A 24,339-nucleotide genomic window follows, 5' to 3' on the forward strand; every position below is an offset into this window, starting at 1 on the left:
CAGTGTCAAAAGTTTCGTTTAGCTCTGCATATTTTCTCTTGTAGTAGTAGTAGTAGTGGCATGTGATGCAAGAAAGCAAGTGTATGAGCTTATGCAGCATCAACCAAAAAAAAAAAAAAAAAAAAAATCACACCATTCCCTCCAAATGCCTGTCCAGGGAATGTTGTGTTGACACAGAACTCCAGCACCTCCATAGCCAGGTGGGAAGGAGCAGCAGTGCATAGCACATGCTTCTTGATTAGACCGGGGTTCGAGGCCGTCACCACCAAATATGGAGGATGCGGAAAGGTCAAGGAATGACCACCGCATATCCCGGAGCAATATGGCCTTAGTTGCTAATGCTCCTAAAAACCAAATAACAAACAACAGACACAGAACTCCTTAAAGTCAGTCAATGGGTATACTGAGGAGTATGTAGTATTGTATGTTGTGTTGGAGTTCTGTATGACTGACTTCTATACAATCAGGGAGCAGGATCAGAATGAAAGCTGCTTTCTGGTACTTGTCCCTAGCCACAAGGAAGTGGGCCATTTGTCACTGTGTGCACTCTGCTTGCTAAGGCAAAGCAGACAAGTCTAGAAGAAAAAAAAAATAAAAATAACAGTCACTGCTGGCCAATAGATACAGTTTTCCATTTCACTTATTTGGTCTGAACACCCATAAAGATCTCTTCAGGACAAAAAGCATTCTATACCTCACAATTTATTATTGACAGGCAGTCCTGCTAGGCTAGGGCTAACCCATGAAAAAAAAAAGGTGGGGGGGGAGAATAAAGGAGGGAAAAGTAGGGACAAGGGTTGTGGAAGTTAGGAAGCTTTAACAACTAACAGTGGGAGGGGTTGGCCGTTAAATCCTTTAAATACAGGCAAGTTTCAAAGCAAATAACAAAGGTCAACTTACATACAGAATATATGGTACAGTTTGTAACATTTTTATCATATAAAACAAAAGGATTCAACTTTAATGGTAATGTTAATAAATGCAATCCAGCTGTTTTATGGTTTGAATTAAATAATTAATATTAATTCAATAGGTAATACATACATACAGTAAAGCACCAATTATCTGTGGTAACTTGGGGGGGGGGAGTTAGAGCCTAGATAATTGCAAAATACAGCCAATCCAAATTACATTTCATTACGACTGCCGTAGGTATGTACTCCACATAAAAAGAAAATAAGACTATATCACTTAAATAAATGAACACAGTCACATTCTAAAAAAGAACTAAACATTTATCTGAAGGTCTTTTTTTTCTTCTTTTTTTTTTTTTTTTTTTTTGTAGGGTTATGTTGTTTTCATTTTCTTTTGTACCCATTAATGTGGAAAATTTCAATATAGTCAATGTTATCTTGACCTTCCATGGAATGAAACAATGTCTCTGAAGCTATTAGGATTTCTTTACAACTTACTTTATAAACTGGTTGTAGTTATTCATAGTCCTTTTCTGGAAAAATGCATGTGGCATTGACTCTTGCACACTCTGGAATAAGTCATTGTCAGTTTTTTTTTTTTTTTATATTCAGGTTCATTTTGGCCCATATTTAACCACTGATTAATATTTTCTTCATCCAAATCTTTGCCTCCTTCAATACATTGTAATGATTTCAAAATGACAGGAGCAATTTCTTTCAAGTAATATGATTCTCCCAATTCCAAATTATTTTCAGCAATCCTAAAATTATCAGGCAATATTTTTTGAAAAATCTTTCAATTGTTTCACTATTGACCTCTGTCCACACTAAATATTGTAGATAGCAACTTTAACCATCAGTGACTTCCAAAATAAAAAAAAAAACGATTCTTTTCTTCCATAATAAAGTCCATCATCAAGTTTTTTTTCTAAACAATCTTTTATAGTCTCAATTGCACTTTGGCCCATAACTTGTATTAACAAGTGTAGTGAGAGATAGATGGCAATGATGTTGCCATTTTCTGTAGTTAGTTTTTCCACAGGAGGATGGGAAGGAGTGCTAGAAGTTATCTAGCAAAGTTTTCTGAGATGTGTGGAATGAATTTCTCTCTCCATGTTTCAAAAATCTCTCTCTCTAGTCATCCAAGCAGACCAATGGTTAATTGGCAACAGTTAACTAAATCACCTTTTTAACTCCATGGAAAACTTTCCATGGATGAAGTATGTCAACCCCAGGAGCTCACATCTGGTGAGTATGGGCTTGGCACACCCAAGGTCCTGAGCTGGATATCATCATTCTTCTTTTTCTTGGTAATTCCTTTCTACTTCTGACCATTGTTCTCTCTCTCTCTCTCTCTCTCTCTCACAGGGTTAAAAAAAAATTTTTTTTTTTTTTTTGGCTGTTGCAGTATATGCCTCAGGCTTCCTTGCACCATATGGCTAAGGATAATAAAATAATAAAAATGATCTCTTTTTAGCTCTCACTGGTCTCTAGTACTAGCGAAGATGGGAGAAATCCCAGGTGCCGTCTGACACGAACATACCTTATATGGTCTCTAGTACTCGTGATTGAAAGCTGGCATCACATCACAACAGACAGCTGTCATCTTAACTCTTAGCAGCATGCTACTGGCATTACTTCAGCAACTTCATGGGTTCTCCTTATTTAAAACTCCTTAAAATAATTTAATATTGGCCAGAGAAATAGCTTAGAATTTTGAAAAAAAGACAAAATTTTTATATTAAAGTAAGGCGATGTGTTGCATTTAGAGTAATGTTTCACAGAGCAAGAGGCAAAATAAAATTTTATTTCATATGAATTATGTAACATATGCTTCCCAAGAATCATATGTTACTGTATAGTACCGTGGTCAATTTCCATAAAGTAACACACTGTGAGCATAACTTTTTACATGAAATTCAACTGCAGTTGCCCTCTGCTTTTGCTAATTTGTTCTGGTTGGATTTCTGAATTGTGGACTCCTCCTTTTGAAATTTTGTAAACCTAACCTTAATATAATAATATTATTGTATACAGTTAGGTTACAGAAATTGACCAAAGTATGAAATGGGATAAACCAGTGTGATTTGTAAACAACAGACTGAAATCTCCTGCAAGAATAATGTTCCACATGATAATCAAGCACCACTAAACTTCGGTTGCACTAATTCTTCAGCTTTCTTGATTACAGACTTCTCATTTTGCAAACTGATGTGACCCAACTTCCACACAAGAACACTATTAAGTTCAGTTACATTTCAGAAAATGACCATTGTACTTAAACAGCAACAAAATAAAAATTTTATTTTATTTCGAAATAAATGCTCTGTCTCGGGAGAGCTCCGACACAACTTTTCAGCCACTAATCAACTGAAGAGTCCTTTAGAAGTTATGGAAAACGTTTCCTTACATATAATAGATTGGCTGCTTAGCAATCTCACTGCATCAAACCTTTTAAGTAAACTGCCTAATTAAATAAGGTAGGATGCCTGAAAATTTGTCTGAATACTCCCAAGAATATGTAACTGTATAGTGCTGTGGTCAAGTTCCATAACAGAACTGCACCCAATGGTGTTATTGTATTAAGGTTGGGTTACATTAATTTGCAAAATAAGAGGCCTGCCATCAAGAAATGGACACTGAAGAAAAATGGATACTGCTATGGCTAATTTAACCTGTCTTCTCCCAAAGCTTGTCACAGAACAACACTCTTCCCATGTTATCAGTACTGAACTTCTCATCCTGTATTTTTAACTCCCTTCCTTATATATATATATATATATATATATATATATATATATACAGTGCTTTTTTTGGGGTGGTATGCAACAGTATGGCATACTGGCACCTTTATTAACAGTGACGTGTGACATTTTGATGCAGTGCACTTCGAAATTTGTAATATTTCATAAATTTTTTTCACATGTTTATCTACTATTCAAATAAGCTTAAAATTATTTAACTAAATTTCAATTTTTTTACTGTCTATTTTTAAGATATTTTCTACAACTTAGTGGTACTCAGTAAAACCTATCCGACCACCTGTCCCACATACGGAGGAGTCGCGCTAGTCAAGAGTGAGCAGATCAAGGTGTATTCCCGATGGGCTCTGGCTCACCTTCTACTGCAGTGGTGTCCGATCTTTTCCTGTACAGGGGCCATATTCAAAAAAATTCAAAGTTAGATTTCTTTAGTGTGTTACATTTTCCATATCTTGTTGCATGTTGTTGTTGTTATTTGGTTTTTTTTTAGGAGCATTAGCAACTAAGGCCATATTGCTCCGGGATATGTGGTGGTCATTCCCTGACCTTTCCGCATCCTCCGTATTTGGTGGTGACGGGCTCGAACCCCAGTCTAATCAAGAAGCATGTGCTATGCACTGCTGCTCCTTCCCACCTGGCTACGGAGGCGCCTTCATTGCATGTAAAAGTAAAATTGAAAATATTCGAAACTTTTATTAAAACAATACACAATTACATTTACTGAACAAAACATTTAATAAGAAAATGTTTTTGATAATTAACAAAATTTAAAATGCTGTTTTAGTTCACTTTCCTCAGTTAGACACCTTTGTGAATCAACCATAAGTGCCCCGTTCAAGAATTACAAAAGTGATTTTCTTTTACCCCGACAAATAATCATCTGTTGTTTTGCGGAAGTGCATTATCCACATTTTTCCATAAATTTTCCTTATCTCTGTTTACTGGGTCACAGTACCTGAGATCCAAATGACACAGACATTTTGGACGTTTCAAAAAATAAGAAAAGAAAAAATTCAAATTTAAGAACTAGTGACAATACCAAGAAAAGAGAAGGACAACGAAGGTATCAATCCTTCTAAACATGAATTGTTGGCATTTAGTGAAAGTGAAGTTAGAAAATTGTCAATTAGATTACAGTTAAATGAAAGAGATGCAATTCGTGGATACATAATTGATAAGAAGGTTTTGGAAGAATTGAAGCATTTGATGAACGCTCTGAGTATGATACCAATTTCATCGAGTGAATGTGAACAAGGATTTTCACAAATGAATCTGATCGCCAGCCCAACCAGCACTTCATTGATAACAAAAACAGTTTTTTTCACTACTGTTTCTTAAAACTGTAGGTCCACTGCTGACCTGTGGCACCTCCATAGCCAGGTGGGCAGGAGCAGCAGTGCGTAGCACACGCTTCTTGATTAGATTGGGGTTCGAGCCTGTGACCACCAAATACGGAGGATGCGGAAAGGTCAGGTAATGACCACCACATATCCCCGGAGCAATATGGCCTTAGTTGCATGCTCCTAAAAACCAAATAACAACACTGACCCATTTCAATCCTGCAAAATATGTCAATTAGTGGCTGCTTCAGAAACGTCATTCAGCAACCGACACACAAGAAGGAAGAAAAGAAGTCAGCATAGGACAGGGGTCAGCAACCTGCGGCTCACAAGCCGCATACAGCTCTTTTAACATGTAACTGTCACTCTTTAACTTTACAGCTCACATGAAGCACAATTTGAAATGCAGTTAGAGGACTTAAAAATCAAGGACATGTGGAGGGCAAGACTAAAATACCTTAAAACTGAAATTGAGGATTTGGAGAGGCAAAAGGTCGCTTGCAATTCTACATAAATGGACGGCGATAGATGACTTTAAAATGCAGACCAAAGTGTATTTGATGCATGGAGTAGCTTACCGGACCCATATATAAATTTGAAAATATTTGTGTTTGGACTTCTCTCAGTTTTTGGTTCAACGTATTTCTGCGAGCAAATATTTTTGAACATGAACTATATTAAAAATAAATCAAGAAACCATCGTCTGAACAATGCAAGCATGTTTAAAGCTCAGCATGTTTAATTATGACATATTCGCATGATGTTGAGAGACACTTGCTCAAGAAGTTCATCAGCAAAAGTCACATTAATTTGTACCTAATTGGATGTTTGTTACGATTTTTTAGTATTAATAAATAATATTTCAAAAAATATATATATTTTTTTAATAAACACCTTCCCCCTCTATTCCATTTCTTAAAAAACTCTTGCCCCCCCCCCTCCCAGCTTGAGCTGATGTGCGGCTCTTCGGATTCTCTCTCTCTCTCTCTCTCTCTCTCTCTCTCTCTTTTTAATTAGATCAAAAATGGCTCTTCACTCAAAAAAGGTTGCCAACCCCTGGCACAGGGGGTCGGATGAGAACTTAATAAAAATTTGGAATATTCCACAAAAACTTTATTATGAAATTATTTTTACTTATGTTATTATTTTTTACTTATTTTACTCACATTTTACTTATTTTTTTATATCTCTTGAATAATAAAGTTATGCTTAGTAAACTGTGTGTTAATTCACTTAATTTGTTGTTCTTATTCTAAAAATATTACTACTAAAGTAACAATATCAGGAAAAAAAAATTTCAGAGTACTTTTCATATCCTTTTAATGTTCAATTTTTCCTGATAGCAAAGAATGAGTACCAGTACCTATTTTTTTACAAAAAAAAGCACTGTATATATTTATAAATTTTCTATAGAAAGGGCCACCATAGTTGGAATTATAGTGAATAAGACTGAATAAAACCTGTAGTGGTAAATTTTAACAATGGAAAACTACAATCAGAAAGTTTTCAGAAATCAGATGCATGATAAAGATGCACGAATCACCTTTTCTGATTTCATTCAATCGTTATCTGCACCAAATATGCAAGAAAATGGTTCAGGGATTATTTCCTTAACTAATGAAAATCTTTAGTCCATCAAGAAAGATCACCATATCATTATGTACTTTTTAATTTTCATTTGTTTATATTAGTGAGTACATATTGATCATTTTTTTAAATTTTTTCTTTGTTATTTACAATTTTCAATAACAATTTTAATTCATCCATGAGAATTTTAAATATACAGTATTTCATCGGAAATACTGTATATACAGAAAATAACAGCTATGAATTCCAAAATTTTTAGAATCCATTTTATTAACAACCAAGCTTAATATTATGAACTTTTTTTCTATTTTTTATTTTTGACTATTTTTAAATTGAAGTGTATCTAGAAGCTTGTATGCAAATTATTGGTTCTGTGAATGAAAACATATCCAGATCACCACAGAATTTCATGGGTATTATCTTAACTTCACACCAACTATAGACTTCGAGAGACTATACTGCAATCAAGGATAATGTAACTTACCTTCATTAAAAGCTACATTAGTCCACTGAGCTATTCGATTGTTAAAAGGATCTGTTATCCAAATGTCTCCAGTCTAGGCACAGTAAAAAAAAAAAAATTATTAAGCCGAATAACAACTCACACTTAAATATACAAAATGAAAGCATATAATAATAATATAGATAATAATAATAATATAGAATAATAATATTCCAAAAATAACATTGAGATCAATGTTATTTTTGGAATACAAATAAAATAATATTGGCATCAATACTATTATTATTATCATTAGCCATATGGTGCAAGGAAACCTGAGGCTTTTGCTGCACCAGCCAAAAAAAAATAAAAAAGACCTTTAGATAAATGTTTTAGATAAACCTTTAGAAAAAAGACCTTCAGACACTTGTACCATCCAACATGAAGTTGGATGGTACAAGTGTCCTTAGATCGTTCATCGTTCTCCATCACCTTGAATTTGGTACTCCCACTGGTATGTAATTCTGAGATTTCTACTATCCAAAAGCAGTACCTTGCATTTATCTATGTTAAAATTCAACTGCCATTTTTCAGCACATCTGCCTATTTCAGTCAGGTCTTGTTGGAGTATCATACCTTGATGCCGACCGGGCTAGCCGGGTGGGTAAAGTGTCTGCCTGGCAACCCAAAGGTCGCGGGTTCGAATCCCGCCTCGGGCTTGGATCAAAGTACTGCAAAAACCTTCGGAGGTGCATCATGGCCACAGAAGCCGATGCGCCAACAACTACAAAAAAAAAAAAAAAAAAAAAAATCATACCCTGATTACTATCATTAACCATCCTACCTACCTTTGTATCATCAGCAAACTTAAACTTGATATGCCTTCATAAATATTATTAATATATAGGGTGTCAGTGAAATTGACGTCAATATTTATTAAGAGAATGGTTCATTAAAATAACAAGAGGAAAAGTCTACACTCAATTTGAAGCAGGAACAATGGGTTTTGAGTTAGAGCATTAAACATATTAGTGATGTTATTTCTACTTAAATAGAAAGGGTGCAAGAATATTTGCTGATGCTATCGAGGCAGAGTTAGGTGGGTCGGAAAACTGCTAGCTTGGGTGATACGTGGACTAATAGATTAACAGTAGCCACTGGGAGAGGTAAAAGTGATTCTTGCACTACTTCTATTGAAATGCAATTGAGCAGCAACCTGGAAAGCAAAGCAATGGGAATTTCCAGGAATGCTGGGAGTCATAGTGGAACAAGTACATACATGGGCTATGTTAGGGTAACTAAGAGTAGAAACAGGTGCATGTATACTTGCATGTACACCAATGCTAGATGTATAGTTAATAAATTCGATGAGCTTGAAGTGCTAGTCAAGACATCAAAGGCAGATATTGTTGGGATATCAGAGACATGGTGTCACATACACATAAGAAGTGCAGAACTGGAATTAAGGGAGTACAATGTGTACAGAAAGGATAGACAGGACAGGAAGGGAAGAGGGGGGTTATATTGCTAGTTAAGAAACACATAAAATCTTAAGGAAGTGCATCCAATTGATGTTGGTAGACAATACAATGTTGAGTCTGTTTGTTGTGACATAAGCACTGGGAAAGGAAAAATTAGAGTAGGTGTGTGTTATAGGCCTAATGAATCTGATGAGTATAATGAGCAATTGTGCAGAGAAATAGAGTGGGCCAGTAAATTAGAGTGTCTTATAATGGGGGATTTTAATTTCCCGGATATTGACTGGAATTTGTGGATTGGTCCAAAAATTCCTCCCACACTTGCAAGGCTTTTGTGGATTTATTGGATGATTGTTTTCTACAGCAGCATGTTCGGCAGGCAACTAGAGGGAGTAATATTCTTGATTTGATTATCAGTAGTGATTCTTCATGCAACAAGAATCTGCAGATAAAGAAACCACTAGGTGGCAGTGATCACAGTGTGCTGAAGTGGGATTTACTCAAAGAGATAACTACCATCAAGGGTAAAGGGAAGGGTTTTTGTTTTGTTTTCATAAAGGTGACTACAGTGGTCTGAGAGAGTATTTAAATTCTATATGGTGGAACCAACTGATGATGTTACCAAAAGCAAATTCGAAATGGGAAGCATTCAAAGAATTAATCTTGGAAGCCACTAGGCTTTTCATACCAACAAAGAAATATTGTTCAAAATTTAGGCTTAATGGATGTCAGATGAACTAATTAGACATGTGACAGAGAAGAAAAATGCATGTGATACATATAAATTAACATGTGACACAGAAGCCTATGATAGATATAAGCTGGTCTGTAACCAAGTTACAAAGGAGGTTAGGCAGGCGAAGGCAGATTACGAGAAATCTTTGGCAAAGGATACAAAGATAAACAGCAAATTGTTCTTTACTTATGTAAACTCTAGAAGGAAGAGGAAGAATCGGATTGGTCCACTTGATATCGATGGTTCAACTGTTGATGATCCTGCTCAGGTAGCTAGCAAGCTGAATGAATATTTTGCATCGACATTCACACATATGGAGTTATTCCGCAAGGGGAATGCCAGAGGTGTATTCAACTCTGAAAGTATGCTAGATAATATTGTAATAACTGAGAGTAAAGTGGAGGAGAAATTGTTGAAGATAAACACAAGAAAGACACCTGGGGTGAATGGAATCTATCCAGTTATATTAAAGGAGGTGGCAAAGGAAGTAAGCAAACCCTTAGTCATAATTATGAGAGCTTCCCTGGACTCAGGGGAGGTACCCATAGACTGGAGATGTGCAAATGTGACCCCAATCCACAACGGAGGATCAAAGGGAGACACAGGTAATTACAGACCTGTTAGTTTACCTTCTGTTCCAGGGAAATTAATGGAGGCACTGGTTAAAGAAGCATTGCAGGATCATCTAGACAAGACTTCAGTTATAGCTCGGACACAGCATGGGTTTCTTAAGGGGAGGTCTTGTCTGACTAATTTTATTGGATACTATGAAGTCACAAAGGAACTAGATGCAAAGTATAACTTTGATATCATATATTTGGATCTTAGAAAAGCCTTTGATACTGTTGCACATGGAAGACTGCTGCACAAGTTGGAGCAGCGTGGCATTGGAGGCAAATTGCTGCTATGGATAAGGAGATGGTTGAGTGGGAGAATACAGAGAGTGGTAACCAATGGACACTGCTCTTCATGGACTAATGTTATTAGTGGAGTCCCTCAGGGTTCAGTGTTGGGTCCATTGTTGTTTTCTGTATTTATAAATGATATTGATGATGGTATATATGAGGCTGGCAGGGTTGTTAATGACACTAATGACAGTACACTGCCGCAACAGGATCTGGGAAACTTGAGCAGATGGGCTGAGAGGTGGCAAATGAAATTTAACATTGGCAAATGTAAAGTACTACATATGGGAAGCAGTAATCCCAGAGTAACGTATCAACTCTGTGGCACCATACTGACAGTGGTAGAGAATGAAAAGGACCTGGGGGTAATTGTTCAGGCAGATAAGGCACCTCCGTAGCCAGGTGGGCAGGAGCAGCAGTGCATAGCACACTCTTCTTGATTAGACTGGGGTTCAAGCCCATGACCACCAAATACGGAGGATGCGGAAAGGTCTGGGAATTACCACTGCAAATCTCTGGAGCAATATGGCCTTAGTTGCTAATGCTCCTAGAAACCAAATAACAAACAAACAACAAGCAGACAGATATGAAGTTTTCTGAGCAGTGCAGACGGTCTGCAAGGGTGTCTTGTCAATGATATACAGGAATTTTTCTAGCAGGGATAAGGAGGTGATTATCCCCTTATATAAGGCAATGGTCAGGCCACACCTTGAGTACTGTATACAGGTCTGGAGGCCTCATTTTAAAAAGGATGTAGAGCTGTTTGAACGAGTACAGAGAAGGGCAATAAGATTAGTGAATGGAACAAAGGGTTGCTCTTACAAAGAATGGCTTAAGTTTTGCAAATTACAGTGACTGGAGACTACGCACCTGCGAGGCTATCTGATTTGGGTGTATAAAGCCTTGAATGGTTTGAGCATGATCAATTCTGATGGGATTCTTCCTCTTGCTCAGAATAATCTCCTGAGAGGACATAAATTCAAATTGAGGAAAGACGGTTGTAGGATAGATGTGCGGAAGTTTGCGGGTGGTGATTGCTGGAACAAACTGCCATCTGTCGTTGTAGAAACTGATAGCTTAAATCGATTCAAGGCAGAACATTTGGCTTGACAAACATTTGGAGCGAGTGGGTGGGTGAAATAAGGTTTTTTTTTTTTTTTTTTTGCTGATGTTATATAAGCTTGCTTTCTTGCATCATGTTCCTTTGCTAATGCTAATGCTTCTAGCCTTTTTGTGTAGAATAGTAAGAAAAAAAAAACTTTTACATTATGAAAAAGTTTACTTTAATTAGAAATGTTTTATTTATGTAAAAAAGTTTTGGTTTTATTTATGTAAAAAAGGTTTTGTTTTATTTATGTAAAAAAGTTTTTGTTTTAATTATTAAAAAAGTATTTGGATAATTACTTGTACTGTACATGATTATCAATAAATCCAGAACAATAAATGTTGATTGAATAAAATTTAGCAATGAATTGAAGACACTCTCTCAGAAACTCAATAACGTTGAACAGCTTGTTATTGTTATTTGGTTTTTAGGAGCATTAGCAACTAAGGCCATATTGTTCCGGGGATATGCGGTGGTCATTCCCTGACCTTTCCACATCCTCCGTATTTGGTGGTCACGGGCTCGAACCCCGGTCTAATCAAGAAGCATGTGCTACGCACTGCTGCTCCTGCCCACCTGGCTACGGAGGCGCCTCGTTGAACAGGAGTAAATGAATTTTATTAGTACTGCAATTAAATGAAGCATGATCAAAAGAAATCATAAAAGCAGTCCGAAATGAGTTCAATGTGACAGGAGACAGGCTTGAACATAGTGTGAGAAGGAATCCTGTACATCTGCAAGTAGCACCATGTTGTTTTTAATAGCAATGGCAGCTTTGTAGATGCAATTCAACAAATAATCTCGGTTGTTAGACAATTTGTTTCATGTGACCCCACACATAAAAATCCAATGGGTTAAGTCAGGAGTGCATGGCACAATCTCCATACTACTGAGAAATGGGATTTCTGAGTAGCATGGAGATTGTGCACATTGAATATCCCATCTCATGGAAATGTTGTCTCCTCAGTCCATAGAATATTGACAAGAAAGTCAGGGCTTTTGCTATACTATTAAGTATCCATAACAAAACAGCCTGTGTTCATGCAGTGGATGACAAAAGAAGGTTTTGGGATGATCCATTCTTGCAGCAACTCTTCATGTGCTGGCAGAGCGATCTAACATCATGATATCCAGCACCTGTTCCTCTGCTTGTGTAGAATATGGTTTGGACTGGCCTCTGTCATGATGCCCTTTCACTGTGCCCCATTCCTTCAAATTATGGTGGACGTTGACAAACACATGCCAATTAGGGTGTTGCCTTGTTCAAAAATGACACTGGTATGCAGTGGCTGCAGCTCTAGTATTTCCTTCACATACACCAAACACAAAATTAATGTCTGCGTATTCTACTAATGTCAATGCTCTTCTACTTGCCATACACGTAATGAAGTTACTGTCGTACCACAGCAACAATCCCTTTGTTGCAGCCTTAGCTTTTCATCAAGCATTTTACAAAAAATATAGTACAGAAATTTACAAAACATTTTATGCAACAATCTGATTTGCATACACCACTTTATGATGTTCACAAAACCCTAGAAGTGTAATGACATTACTAATCTGCTTAATGCTCTAACTCAAACCATGGCTCCTACTTCAAACTGAGTGCAGACTTTTCTTCTTATATTTTAATGAACCATTCCTCAATAAATATTGATGCTGATTTCAAGAATGCCCTGTATGCTGAAAGGCAGTTGGCCACACAGTCATTCCTTTATTCATAGCAGTAACTCACCTCTTAGGACATGGTCTAATATGGCATTGGATCATGTTTGGCATACAGGTTTTCTAAACAAGGTTTTCTTATGTACTGCCAACTGTTTTTTTGCAACTGTATAGCCAGTATTTTCTCTGACAGTTCTCTGTCCTCTAATTCCTTAAATAATGCTGGCATTTCTCAAAGTTTAGTTCCTTCTCCCACTCTTTTCCACTTGTATATTAACGATCTTCTTTGACTAACTGTAAATCCTATTCATAGTTTTTTCACAAATCACCTACTACCACTACTTTGCTACAGCAACAAATATGCCATGATAATGAAACATATTTCATGGATCAAGTTGAACTATCATTTTGAGAAGTAGAATTACAAGCAGCAGCCAAACAGATCAGAAATAAAAACATGCCCAGGAAAAATCTCCATGAACCAGAAACCATCCAAAAGGTCATGGAGGTTGCTCCACAGCTCCTACTAACACTCTTTAATAAATGCATGCAAACAGGAACCTTCCCAGACAACTGGAAGATAGCCAACTTAAAACTAATCTTTAAAAACCCAACGAAACCACCAGAAAAACCCGACTCATACTGGCCAATTGCCCTGCCGACCGTCGCCAGTAAGCTAATGGAAAGAATGCTTCACCAACAAATTCAAACCCACTATAACAGGGCAGGACTCTCAAAACAAAACCAATACGGCTTCAAAGCCGTATTGAAGCCGTATGGGTTTTGTTTTGACACAGCAAACATGATTGAGAAGAAATATTTCTTGGTCATATCAATATACTTTGCAGGGGGCCTTTAACACCATTTGGTGGCCCAGTGTCCTTGCAAGACTGAGACATGCAGCTGTACCACAGAACTTATACAATATCATCAGATCATATCTCTCCGAACAGAAAACTGAAATCAATGTGCCCTACAAGAGGCTAACCAGATCGGTCTGCAGCGGCAGCCCCCAGGGTTCTGTCCTGGGGCCACTCCTCTGGAACTTTGTTCTGGATGAGTTCCTAGCCGTGGACTTGGTAGAGGCCAATTCCAGGCCTTTGATGATGACTTACAGTTAATTATTTAATTAACTAAATTACTTAATTATTACAGTTGCCTCCAACTCTAGAGCCCAACTTGAAAATATAGCAAACCCAGCCCTGAAAACTTTACAGGAGTGGGCAGAAACCCACTTCCTCCAAATCTCTCCCACAAAAACCTGCTTGGTGCTGCTGAAAGGGAAGCTAGAGATAAGAAGACAGCCATTGAAAATGATTTTGAATACTACCATCAAATTGGACATGCAACTCAAGTATCTGGGCGTAATAATGGATACCAAACTAACCTTCCAACCACACCACAAGTATATAAGGACCAAAATAAGAAACTACTCAGCCTTAGTTGCCAGAATATCCAGGAGGGACTGGGGACTCAACAAACACACCCTTTCATTGTACTATAAGACAATCTTCATACCAGTCATAACCTACACCTTGCCTGTTTGGTATCACAAAGTCACAACTGCAGTCAACCAAAGAACCCTGGATTCCATAGAAAGAATCATACTACTCACCATCACTGGTGCCTGCCGTACAGTGAGTACGCATGCCCTTCAGGTTGTCATGGGAGCCCTCCCGCTGGACCCGGAGGCAATCAGAACTACCATGCTCCACTATTTGGCTAAAGGACTCCCAACAACTTTCACAGGGCACATCACCGATCCAACTAACAATCACAGGATAGAGATACAAAGACTAACTCAACACCTGCGGCTGGAATGACAAAGTTGATGGGAGCAAACTACCAAGGAAGAAATTACTAAAAAAATTTTCCCATACATTGACAGGGTGTACCCAAGTCCCCCCTCTGGCTCTCACCTGGACTCAACACAACCTTCTTGCTAATGGGTCATGGCCCATTCAACGCCAAATTATCAACTTTTGGATTTGTGGATAGCCCCCTCTGCTTTTGTGGGGAGGCGGAGACCTGGCAGCACCTAACGTATCATTGCAAACATTATGAGGACCTCTGTTGCCTGCTAATCGCTAGACGACACTATTCCCCTAGAGAACAGGAATCGCACATCCTAAATACAGAGGACAAATACAAGGCATTCTCACACTATGCCCAGGACTTGTTTTTATGAAGAAGAACCCTTTGGGTCATATATGAAAACAGCTAACTACAATCTGAATGTGACAAACACCAAATTCATTCCAACCTAAATGTGGATTTAATATTACCCTAGAGTAAGAAGATGATAAAGCCTGGAACCACAACTGGTTAAGGCTAATGAAGTCCGCTGACTATTTCCAACCTGGAAGAAACACTGAATGGGGACACCATCCCAAAAATAATTTTCCACTGAAATGGATAGCAACTTGAATAGGAACTCTCACTGGATACGTGACCATTGACAAGACGTAAAAACAGCAATACTGCCCAAGGACCTTTAGGTGATCTGAGCCAGGTGCCCTAACCAGGCTCACCTCTTTAACCCCCTTCCTCAGCAGGGGAGGAGACAGTCCTCCATTTTCCCCTCCCCTGCCACCCTCACTTCTCCTGGAGGGACTTGTCCCAACTGACATTCCTGGGGATATCTTCACTATTTTTCCCCCAGTCTTCGGTCTCTCCCCTCCTACTCTACCTGAACCAACAGAGTACGTCCCTAAAATAAGCTAAGAAATTCTAACCTTTAAATCTTACTACACTTCCAGACTGGGAAATGTGCAATCTTTGAAATGAACAAACTGAATAGGAATACCACTGAATTCATGATCTATGACACAACATTATGAGGGCAATCAAGCCCTGGTGCCTCTAGGCGATCTGAGTCGGGCACCCTGACCTGGCTCACCCCTTTAAAACCCCTTCCCTGGCAGGGAGAGATGGTTTTCTGTCTGCCCTATCCCTGCCTCCCCCTTTTTCTCCTGGTGAGGCCTGGGCCGGCCTCACCAGGAGAAAAAGGGGGAGTATTGGGGTGCCTTCTCTATTGTCTCCATACCTTTTATCCCCCCAGCTTCAGCCTCCCCCACCCTACCTATAGCTAGCATACACCCCAAACAAGCTCAATATTTAATTGTCTAAATTAAATCGCGTTTATAAACATTTGGCCTTTACAATACTAGGGCTCGCCCCCATGATAGCTTTTTTTTTTTAAAGGCCCTAGCCACTGAAATCTCAGAGAACTAGGTGACAGGGCCTGCCAGAGTTAAAATTTCAACTACTAGGTACCTGGTCTGCCTCCACAGGGCCAATTGTGGGCAACGTTGGCTAAATGGCCAGAAGAACAATGATACATAATATTACACTTACAAAATCCATACACTTTTAAATCTCTGGCCTTGCAGTGAACTGTTACACCCACAATGAAAGCAATGCAGAGATGGGGAAATCCTTGGTATCGTCAGACATGAATACACTTTAGACTTCACAGATCTGCAATAAAAGAACACTGTAATCCATCTACCACTTTGAGAAACCTTGCCCTACAAACTGTTTCAGCTTCTCAAATATCTGCCACCAAAACCTTAAACGTCAATCACCAGGTAATTCTCCAATGGGTTGATGAAGTTCAATTACCCTCAATTCTTCTAAAACTTAGTCCTGTCATCTTTCTCAAAAAACAATCTATTGCTGCTATGCTCATCTTTTTTGGAGCACTCAGATTTCTGGACAAGACCACATAGCTACATTATAAGAAGTCAGGATCACCTGATTTTTAATAAGAGAAATCAGTAGTCAGGGATCACTCTGATTTCTACAAGGTGTGGCTATTAAATAATGAGACTGCATGTGCAGCCACTACACACTAATCAAGCTTGTGAAACAAAGACACATCAGTTAACCTTGAATCTTTCCCTAGTTGTCCAAGTCATGTTCCAATGCACTCGTTCGCTGTGCAGTGAACCAGGTTTTCATTGCAGCAGAACTTCGATTGTCCATCAGGATACGGGACTGAGACCATGATGGTTAATCGAATAGACAGATAATAGAATATCTTTCTATACATTAAAATAATTTTCCTTCTAGTTATATTTATTCAGCCAATAGGAGAAGAGGGATGCGGGTTACGTGGCAATACATAACAAATACTAAAATACGTAACAGAAGCTTGTTTTACTGTGGTAAAACAAGTTTCTGTTTTAGGGTGATCATGCTAGATAAACCTCGTGCACACACAGCTTGTTTATCTAGCATGACTACGCAGTACAGTCTGTCCTCGTATAGCACAATAGTTGTGTTCCTAGAAACCCTCGTGCAATGCAAAATCGTGCAATATAAACAACAGGCCCTATGGGAAAAGTGGGGTTAGGTGCCGACCACCCAAGATTGAACACACACACTTGGAACCAAAACATTACCAAACACAATAAATAATCGGGTAATTTTAATCGTTATAAAATACTTACGTATTTTATAACGATTTAAAAAATATTATAATATTTTTTTATTATAATATAATAAATAATATTTATTTTTTATTATATTATAATAAAGTATTTTTAGTATTTTTTAATACTAAAAAAGTATTTTTTACGAATAAAATACGTATTTTATTCGTAAAAAATTTATTATATTAAATAAAATAGTCGTAATAAAATACGTATTTTATAATACGTAAGTCGTAATAAAATGCTTACGTATTTTATTACGACTATTACGTAATAAAATATTGCTAATGCTTTTGCTTCTATCGTAAGCAAACTTGTTTTTTGTTTGATGTTCTATCCAAACAGATGACAGCCGTTACATCTCTTCCAATTCTTGTCTTAATCTAATGGATTTTAATTAAACTTTGAGTTGTTCCTGCTATGAAAGTTGTTTTTATTTTCTCCGCATTCTTTGTAATTCTCGGCGTTGCCTCATTTAGGTCTGTAGCACGTGCAATATCACATGGTCTTTCATTTCGCTCAAAGCGTTTCACAATTTCATATTTTTTCTCTATCGACAGAGGCGGACTGGCTTATGGCCAGTCCGCCTCTGTCGATAGAGAAAAAATCGCCTGGGAAACACAGGTGGGCCGGAGGCCGGTGTGATTTTGGCCATAAACCGTAGTATGAGGCCACTATAAATTTTCCCAGGTAAGAATTTTTGATCCAGTCCGCCTCTGTTTATCGATATTGCTTTTTTTTTTCTCTGTGTATCTGCAGTGTCTACGCCAGGACGCTTCCTTTTCACACCTTTTAAGTATTTTACTAATTTTTAGGGAATAAAGCACAATGACAAAACGAGGAGGCACGATTAATACACATAAACAAAGCTGCGCGCGTGTAGCAACAGAATAAACAACACCGTAAAGGCCGAGATACACTATTAACACCTCACATTTTACTAAAGCACATTTCTGGGGGTTACTACCATAAAACAATAAAAATAATTTCCAGTTGCGTTTCTGCTAGTGGAATCTGTTATAAACTGGTAGTAAACTCCATCTAATTGCATTTGCGATTATATCGATAGCTGGAATTGTGTTGGTTTTTACGTTATTATGGTGAAATGTGTTTCCCCTTCACTGATATAAAACACATAAATACATTTTCAGAATCTCCTCTTCATTCCTATCGTGTTGCGTTCAGTTGGGGTGATTCCGCGTTCGACTGCCATTTCTTGTAAAAGGCGAATCGTGCATAAGCGAATTCGGTTCGTGTTATATAAGATAATGTTCCCCTATTTATAAATCGTGTATGATCGAATTCGTGTAATGTAAACACGTGTTATACGAGGCCCGACTGTAATTTTCTTGATTTCCATATGTAACATATTTATTTAAAATAAATAAATGCACATGGCATAATACTTTAAGAGTTTAGTATCTATATAATATCGGTGTTTTGATACACCATAGACACTCTTAAAAAAAACTACAAAGTAGTTGTTGTGGGCATCATTTGCTCTTTCTCATATTGTGCTCTGCCTTCACGACGAGTTGCCATGATGCTGCACTACCTCAAATAAGTAACGCTTCACTAATAGAGAAGGCTATTGTTACTTATTCTCAGTGAGTACCACCACCCAGACATGTTTCAAGGCTATTGGCCTATCATCAGTGGGTGGGCAGGTACCCTAGTATTGCAGACATGACGACCCAGTTGTGAAGTTAATCGCACAATATGAGAGATGCCAAAAGGTGTATTCGAGGTAGTGCAGCATCATGGCAACTCGTCGGTCGTGAAGGCAGAGCACAATATGAGAAAGAGCAAATGATGCCCACAACAACTACTTTGTAGTTTTTTTTAAGAGTGTCTATGGTGTATCAAAACACCGATATTATATAGTAACATATTTATGTATTCATAGCTGAGGAACACACACAGTGTCAAAAGCTTCTGTAAATATTTTATGTTATTTTACCAAAAGCAGCGAGTGCAGTGAGCAGGGGGTGAAGCCACCTAGTATACATTAAAAACATTCTCTCTCTCAGGGTAACAAAGAAGAATTTTTTTTTTGACTGGTGCAGCAGAAGCCTCAGGCTTCCTTGCACCATATTGCTAATAATTATAATAATACATACCTATTTTTAATATTTTGACTTACATTGGCCTAGTAATGTCATAAAAAATTTAAAAGAAAACAATATTACATACATACATACACACAACATTGTTCTAATGTCATTAAAGAAAGTTAAAGAAAAACAATATTACATAATTAAATTTCTTTTCTAAAAATGTCAGGCTATTTTCTTTTGTTTCATTACTCCTCGAGAAAGGCAACGTTACAAATTTTAAGCAAAAGTAACACTTGTGTAGCATCTGCTTCTTCTTATACCTCGAACCACTCAATGCAATTTTACAACATAGTTTCAGCTTTACAGTGGCTAATTATGTTTGTTGTTCCATCAGCAGCAACTTTTTCTTCTTCTTCAGTTTCAGAATCATTCGAAATTGTCATCACTCTTTGCATAATTTCATTGTCGTCTAAAAATTCGCATCCGATGTCCATTTTGTCCATATCCAGCCAATCATTTACTTCCTCCATCAAAATATTTTTAAAACCAGGAACATTTGAACATAACTGCAAAATTTCAGTTTCTTTTGGAATGGCTTCTGTATCACTTGAATATATTTCTGGCCACAACTTATTCCAGCTTCTTTGTATTGTTTGAACCGGAACATCATTCCAGGCATCAGCAACATTGAAAATTTGCATCTTTTATAGTGTAGCTTTTCCAAATCTCTATGATATCTAATTTAATTTCTGCCAAAACAAGTTTATGAATTAACATTTTGCAATAACAATGTTTCATACTCTCAATCATGCCTTGGTCCATCGATTAAATGAGAGATGTCGTATTTGCTGACAGAAAGTGGTATGATATTTTGCCATCACTGCTTTTTAAATTGCATACATGTATGGGCATAGAATTTTGCAAAAAGTCTTTTGGCCCATAAAAGACATTGATGGATCCTGGAGGATCAAAATGAACTATGAACTTGGCGATATTATTCAGGGTGCGGATTTGCAAAGAGTCAGAAACTTGCCTGGTTGGGACATGCTATGAGAATGGATGACAGCAGAACAATTAAGAGGATAATGAAATGGAAACCTACTGGTAGGAGGGCAAGAGGAGGACCGCAGAAAAGATGGATGGATGATGTAGAAGAAGACTTAAAGATCATGAGAATAAGAAGCTGAAGAGGTTTGACTTCTGGGAGGGCTTACTGGTGAAACATCATTGAGAAGGCTAAGACCCACCCTGGGTTATAATGCCAGAAGAAGAAGAAGATGACATATAGGATAAGTAGGTGCATCGTCCATCAATAGCAATGCATATTGTGGTAAACCTTTGATGCCAAATATGATCTTACACATGGTACAAATATTTTGGCTCATTACAAATATCTTGGCTCATCTACATGTTTTGGTATGTTCGTGTCAGACGGCACCTGGGATTTCTCCCATCTCCGCCTACATGTTTTGTGAGAAATATTTAACTGGCAAAGCATTTAAATTAATATTTTTAAATGATCTAGGCTTTTTTGGTTTTTCTATTTTATTTTATAAACCAAAAACAACCAAAGGTAATTTATGACTACTGCTGGCACTAGCACATACCATTATAGTGATGTGATCTTTTTGCATCTTATATACCAGTGCCTCCCAGAGGCTCATATCTGGTGAGTATGGGCTTGGCACACCCAGGGTCCTGAGATGGATATCATCATTCTTCTCTTTTCTGGTGATTTCCTTCTACTTCTGACTCATGTTCTCTCTCTCTCTCTCTCTCTCTCTCTCTCTCTCTCTCTCTCTCTCTCTCTCAGGGTAACACAGAAATTTTTTTTTGGCTGGAGCAGCAAAACTCTCAGGCTTCCTTGCACCATACAGCTAATAATAATAATATGTTCAGTCGTGGAGGCCAGTGTCTTTTGAGGTAGTGCCTTCCGATTAAGGCCAATCTCGTTGCAGTTATATATTTGGTCGTTAACCAAATTTGATTAGCTATTTCCTTCTGAAAGTTTTCACGATAAACAGAAATTGCTGCTCTATTTGCACTTAGCTTCTCACCCTGGATCGAGAACTATCAAATACCATGGCAGAACTTAAATTTGTCCAATTATCCAATGCTAACCTTGAATGAAGGATCTCCACCTAGTTTTTTTATTGATTTCAATGGCTTTTTCAATTATTATAGGTCCTGACAATGGAATTCCTTTGCTACATTTTTTTACAAACCATTGAAACATTGCAGTATCCAAATGTTCATTTTAGCAAGCTTCATTGTTTTATGACTTTTAACATTACCATCAGTGGTTTCCATTTTTGACACATGGTTTTCAATTTTGTCTGCATCATGCTTTATATCATTTACTGTTGCTCTTCCTATTCCATAAACTGATGCTATACTTGTAGCACTTTCACCTTTTCTTAGACGATTGATTATTTCAATTTTTTTGTGATAATCCCAACACTACTTGCTTATGTTCTCTGTCATTTCAATGGGTTTACTAAATAAAAATTATTAAAATATGAAACATGAGGTTAAAGTACAACCATATACAATGAGTTGTAAACACAGACTGAGTGACACATGACACCAATATCACAATGCATTACAGCATAGTGGGGTTAAGTGATGGTTAACAGAGACTGATGGTAAATAGGGTGAAGAACAATCGAAGTTCTACTGTACCTTGTTTTTGCAGTTTTATGGAAAAATGACAGACAAAAGAATTGAACAACAAATCAACCACAAATTTTTAACAAAACTAAAGAAAACACCAACTGAAAGTTATGAGTTGTTGCATCAAATTTATGGGGAAGAAATTATGTCAAGAGCTTGTGTGTTTAAATGGCATAAAAGATTTTTAGAAGGAAGAAAGAATGTGGAAGACAATGAATGACCAAGCAGTCCAGTATCCATGAAAACTAATGAAAATGTGGACCAGGTAATGATATTGACTAGAAGCGATCATCGTTTAAGCATTAGAGCGGTTGCATCAGAACTCATTATGGACAAAGAATACGGTTAGACAAATTTTAACTGAAAATTTAGGCACGAGAAAAGTGTGCCAAGATGGTCCCAAAATGAATGAAGATCAAAGAATGAAAAGACACCAAGTTTGTGAAGATGTTCTGGAAAAAACTGAAGAAGATCCTGACTTTCTGAGTACTTAATTACTTGTGATGAAAGTTGGCTGTTCCAGTACAACCCAGAAACTAAAAGACAGTGAATGCAATGGAAGACAAAACAATTCCCCAGACCAAAAATGGCAAGAATGCCAAAATCAAAAATGAAAACCACGCTTCTTGTTTTCTTTGATATTAAAGCAATTATTAAGGCTGAGCATATACCACCAAATCAGACTGTCAATAAAACATTCTATTTGAAGTTCTGTGTGAAAAAGGCTGTGTGAAACATTCAAAGGAAGAGACCTGAATTGTAGAAGGATGATTGGATGGTCCATCAAGACAATGCTCCAGCACATAATGCACTCTCTGTTCACCAATTTCTGGCCAAAAAAAAAATAAATTCCTGTATATAAACATGCACCCTACTTGCCAGACCCAGCACCTTGTGACCTTTTTCCTTTTCCCTAAACTGAAGAGTACTTAAGAGAACCCAATTTCAGTCCACTAAAGACAGAAGTGGACTGAAAAAATGACATTCAGAAAAAAATGACAGTGTTAAAATGGCTTACAGAAGACTTCCAGTAATGTTTCTATACTTGGAAGAAACATATAGTATAGTGTGTACAAGCCCAATACAATTATTTTGAAGGGAATGTAAGGTATGAAATACAGGTAACCCTCATATAACAAGGTAGTTAGGTTCCTATAAAATCTTGTGTAGTGCAAAACAATGTTATACAGGACTAAGAACCAGTACAAAAAGGGGAGTTACATTCCAAAAGCTAACAAAAATGCACCATTTTTTTATAACTATCGGAAACTTAATTTTTATTAAAAATAGTAATAACTGAACAAACATCTTATAAACTGTGATATATATAAATGTCAGATAAAATACATTCATTTAATTTTCTTCCTCTTCATGCACTATGCACAATCAAACGAGAACGTTTTCTCTGTTGCAGAATACCTTCACCTTCTGAACTTTCTTCTGCAGCATCTAGATTTTGTGTATCTTCTGCTCTCTTTAAAAAACAGTAATCTGGGTTTGTTTGCTTTTGCTTGAAAGCCTTTGTAAATTTTATGGTATGGAGCTAAGCATTTTTGAATCCCCTTTTTGAACTTTGTGCTCCTTTCACTTGAAGGATCTGTAATAACCCGTTCTTACAACGATTATTAATAATGGTTTTACCGATATTGGAAATTTTATAAGCATTTTAAAAACAGTCTGCATTCCGAAATATATCATGTTTTAACTAATTCATAGATTTTGAATATGGTAGTTCGGGCAATTCCCAGCTGTAATTGTGGTTTTTTTTTTTTGCCTATTATCCTTAAGTAAGGTGAGGATTAACATAGCGATGGGGGGGAGAGGTTTGGAACATGCGGAACAATAGGAGCACCGATCTGGAGCAGTTCGTAGTTAATGTACACAGAGCATAGGCAGCACTCCATCCGGAAGGAACAATAGACCGAAACAAAACCCACGTGAGAAAGGGCCAGTACTCAATAGAGAAGGCACTCGAGTAATGGAGTGCGCTCTTAAAAATTTCATGGGACGATTGATGGCAGGTGAAGCGCGACGAATAAATGGGTGTAGATGTGAGATCACAAGGAAGATCTAGAAGCTTCTAGACTTCCGGAACTTCCAGCCATCCTTCTAGAAAATTCGAGAAATCTCTGGACACTGGAAGTTCTCTCTAAAAAGATGGAGGACACGCCCACGGTAGAATAAAGAGACGAATGGGAATACAGGGGAAAGTGATGTACAGGTCAGCGATTGATCAGTG

The 24,339-nt window shown here is 37.4% G+C and overlaps 1 protein-coding gene across 1 annotated transcript in view; it reads right to left on the reverse strand.

Moving 5' to 3' along the window:
- Positions 1-24,339, reverse strand: part of LOC150083284 (CD109 antigen-like) — a 184,152-nt gene that overhangs the window by 89,032 nt on the left and 70,781 nt on the right. Inside the window, exon 5 of the mRNA XM_090378462.1 lies at positions 7,088-7,160. Coding sequence (XP_090234588.1) covers positions 7,088-7,160 — 73 coding nt within the window. The remainder of the gene's footprint in view (positions 1-7,087; positions 7,161-24,339) is intronic.

This window comes from Mastigoproctus giganteus, chromosome 7 (genome assembly GCF_048544385.1).
Source record: "Mastigoproctus giganteus isolate SK-2022 chromosome 7, ASM4854438v1, whole genome shotgun sequence".
Lineage (NCBI taxonomy): Eukaryota > Metazoa > Arthropoda > Arachnida > Uropygi > Thelyphonidae > Mastigoproctus > Mastigoproctus giganteus.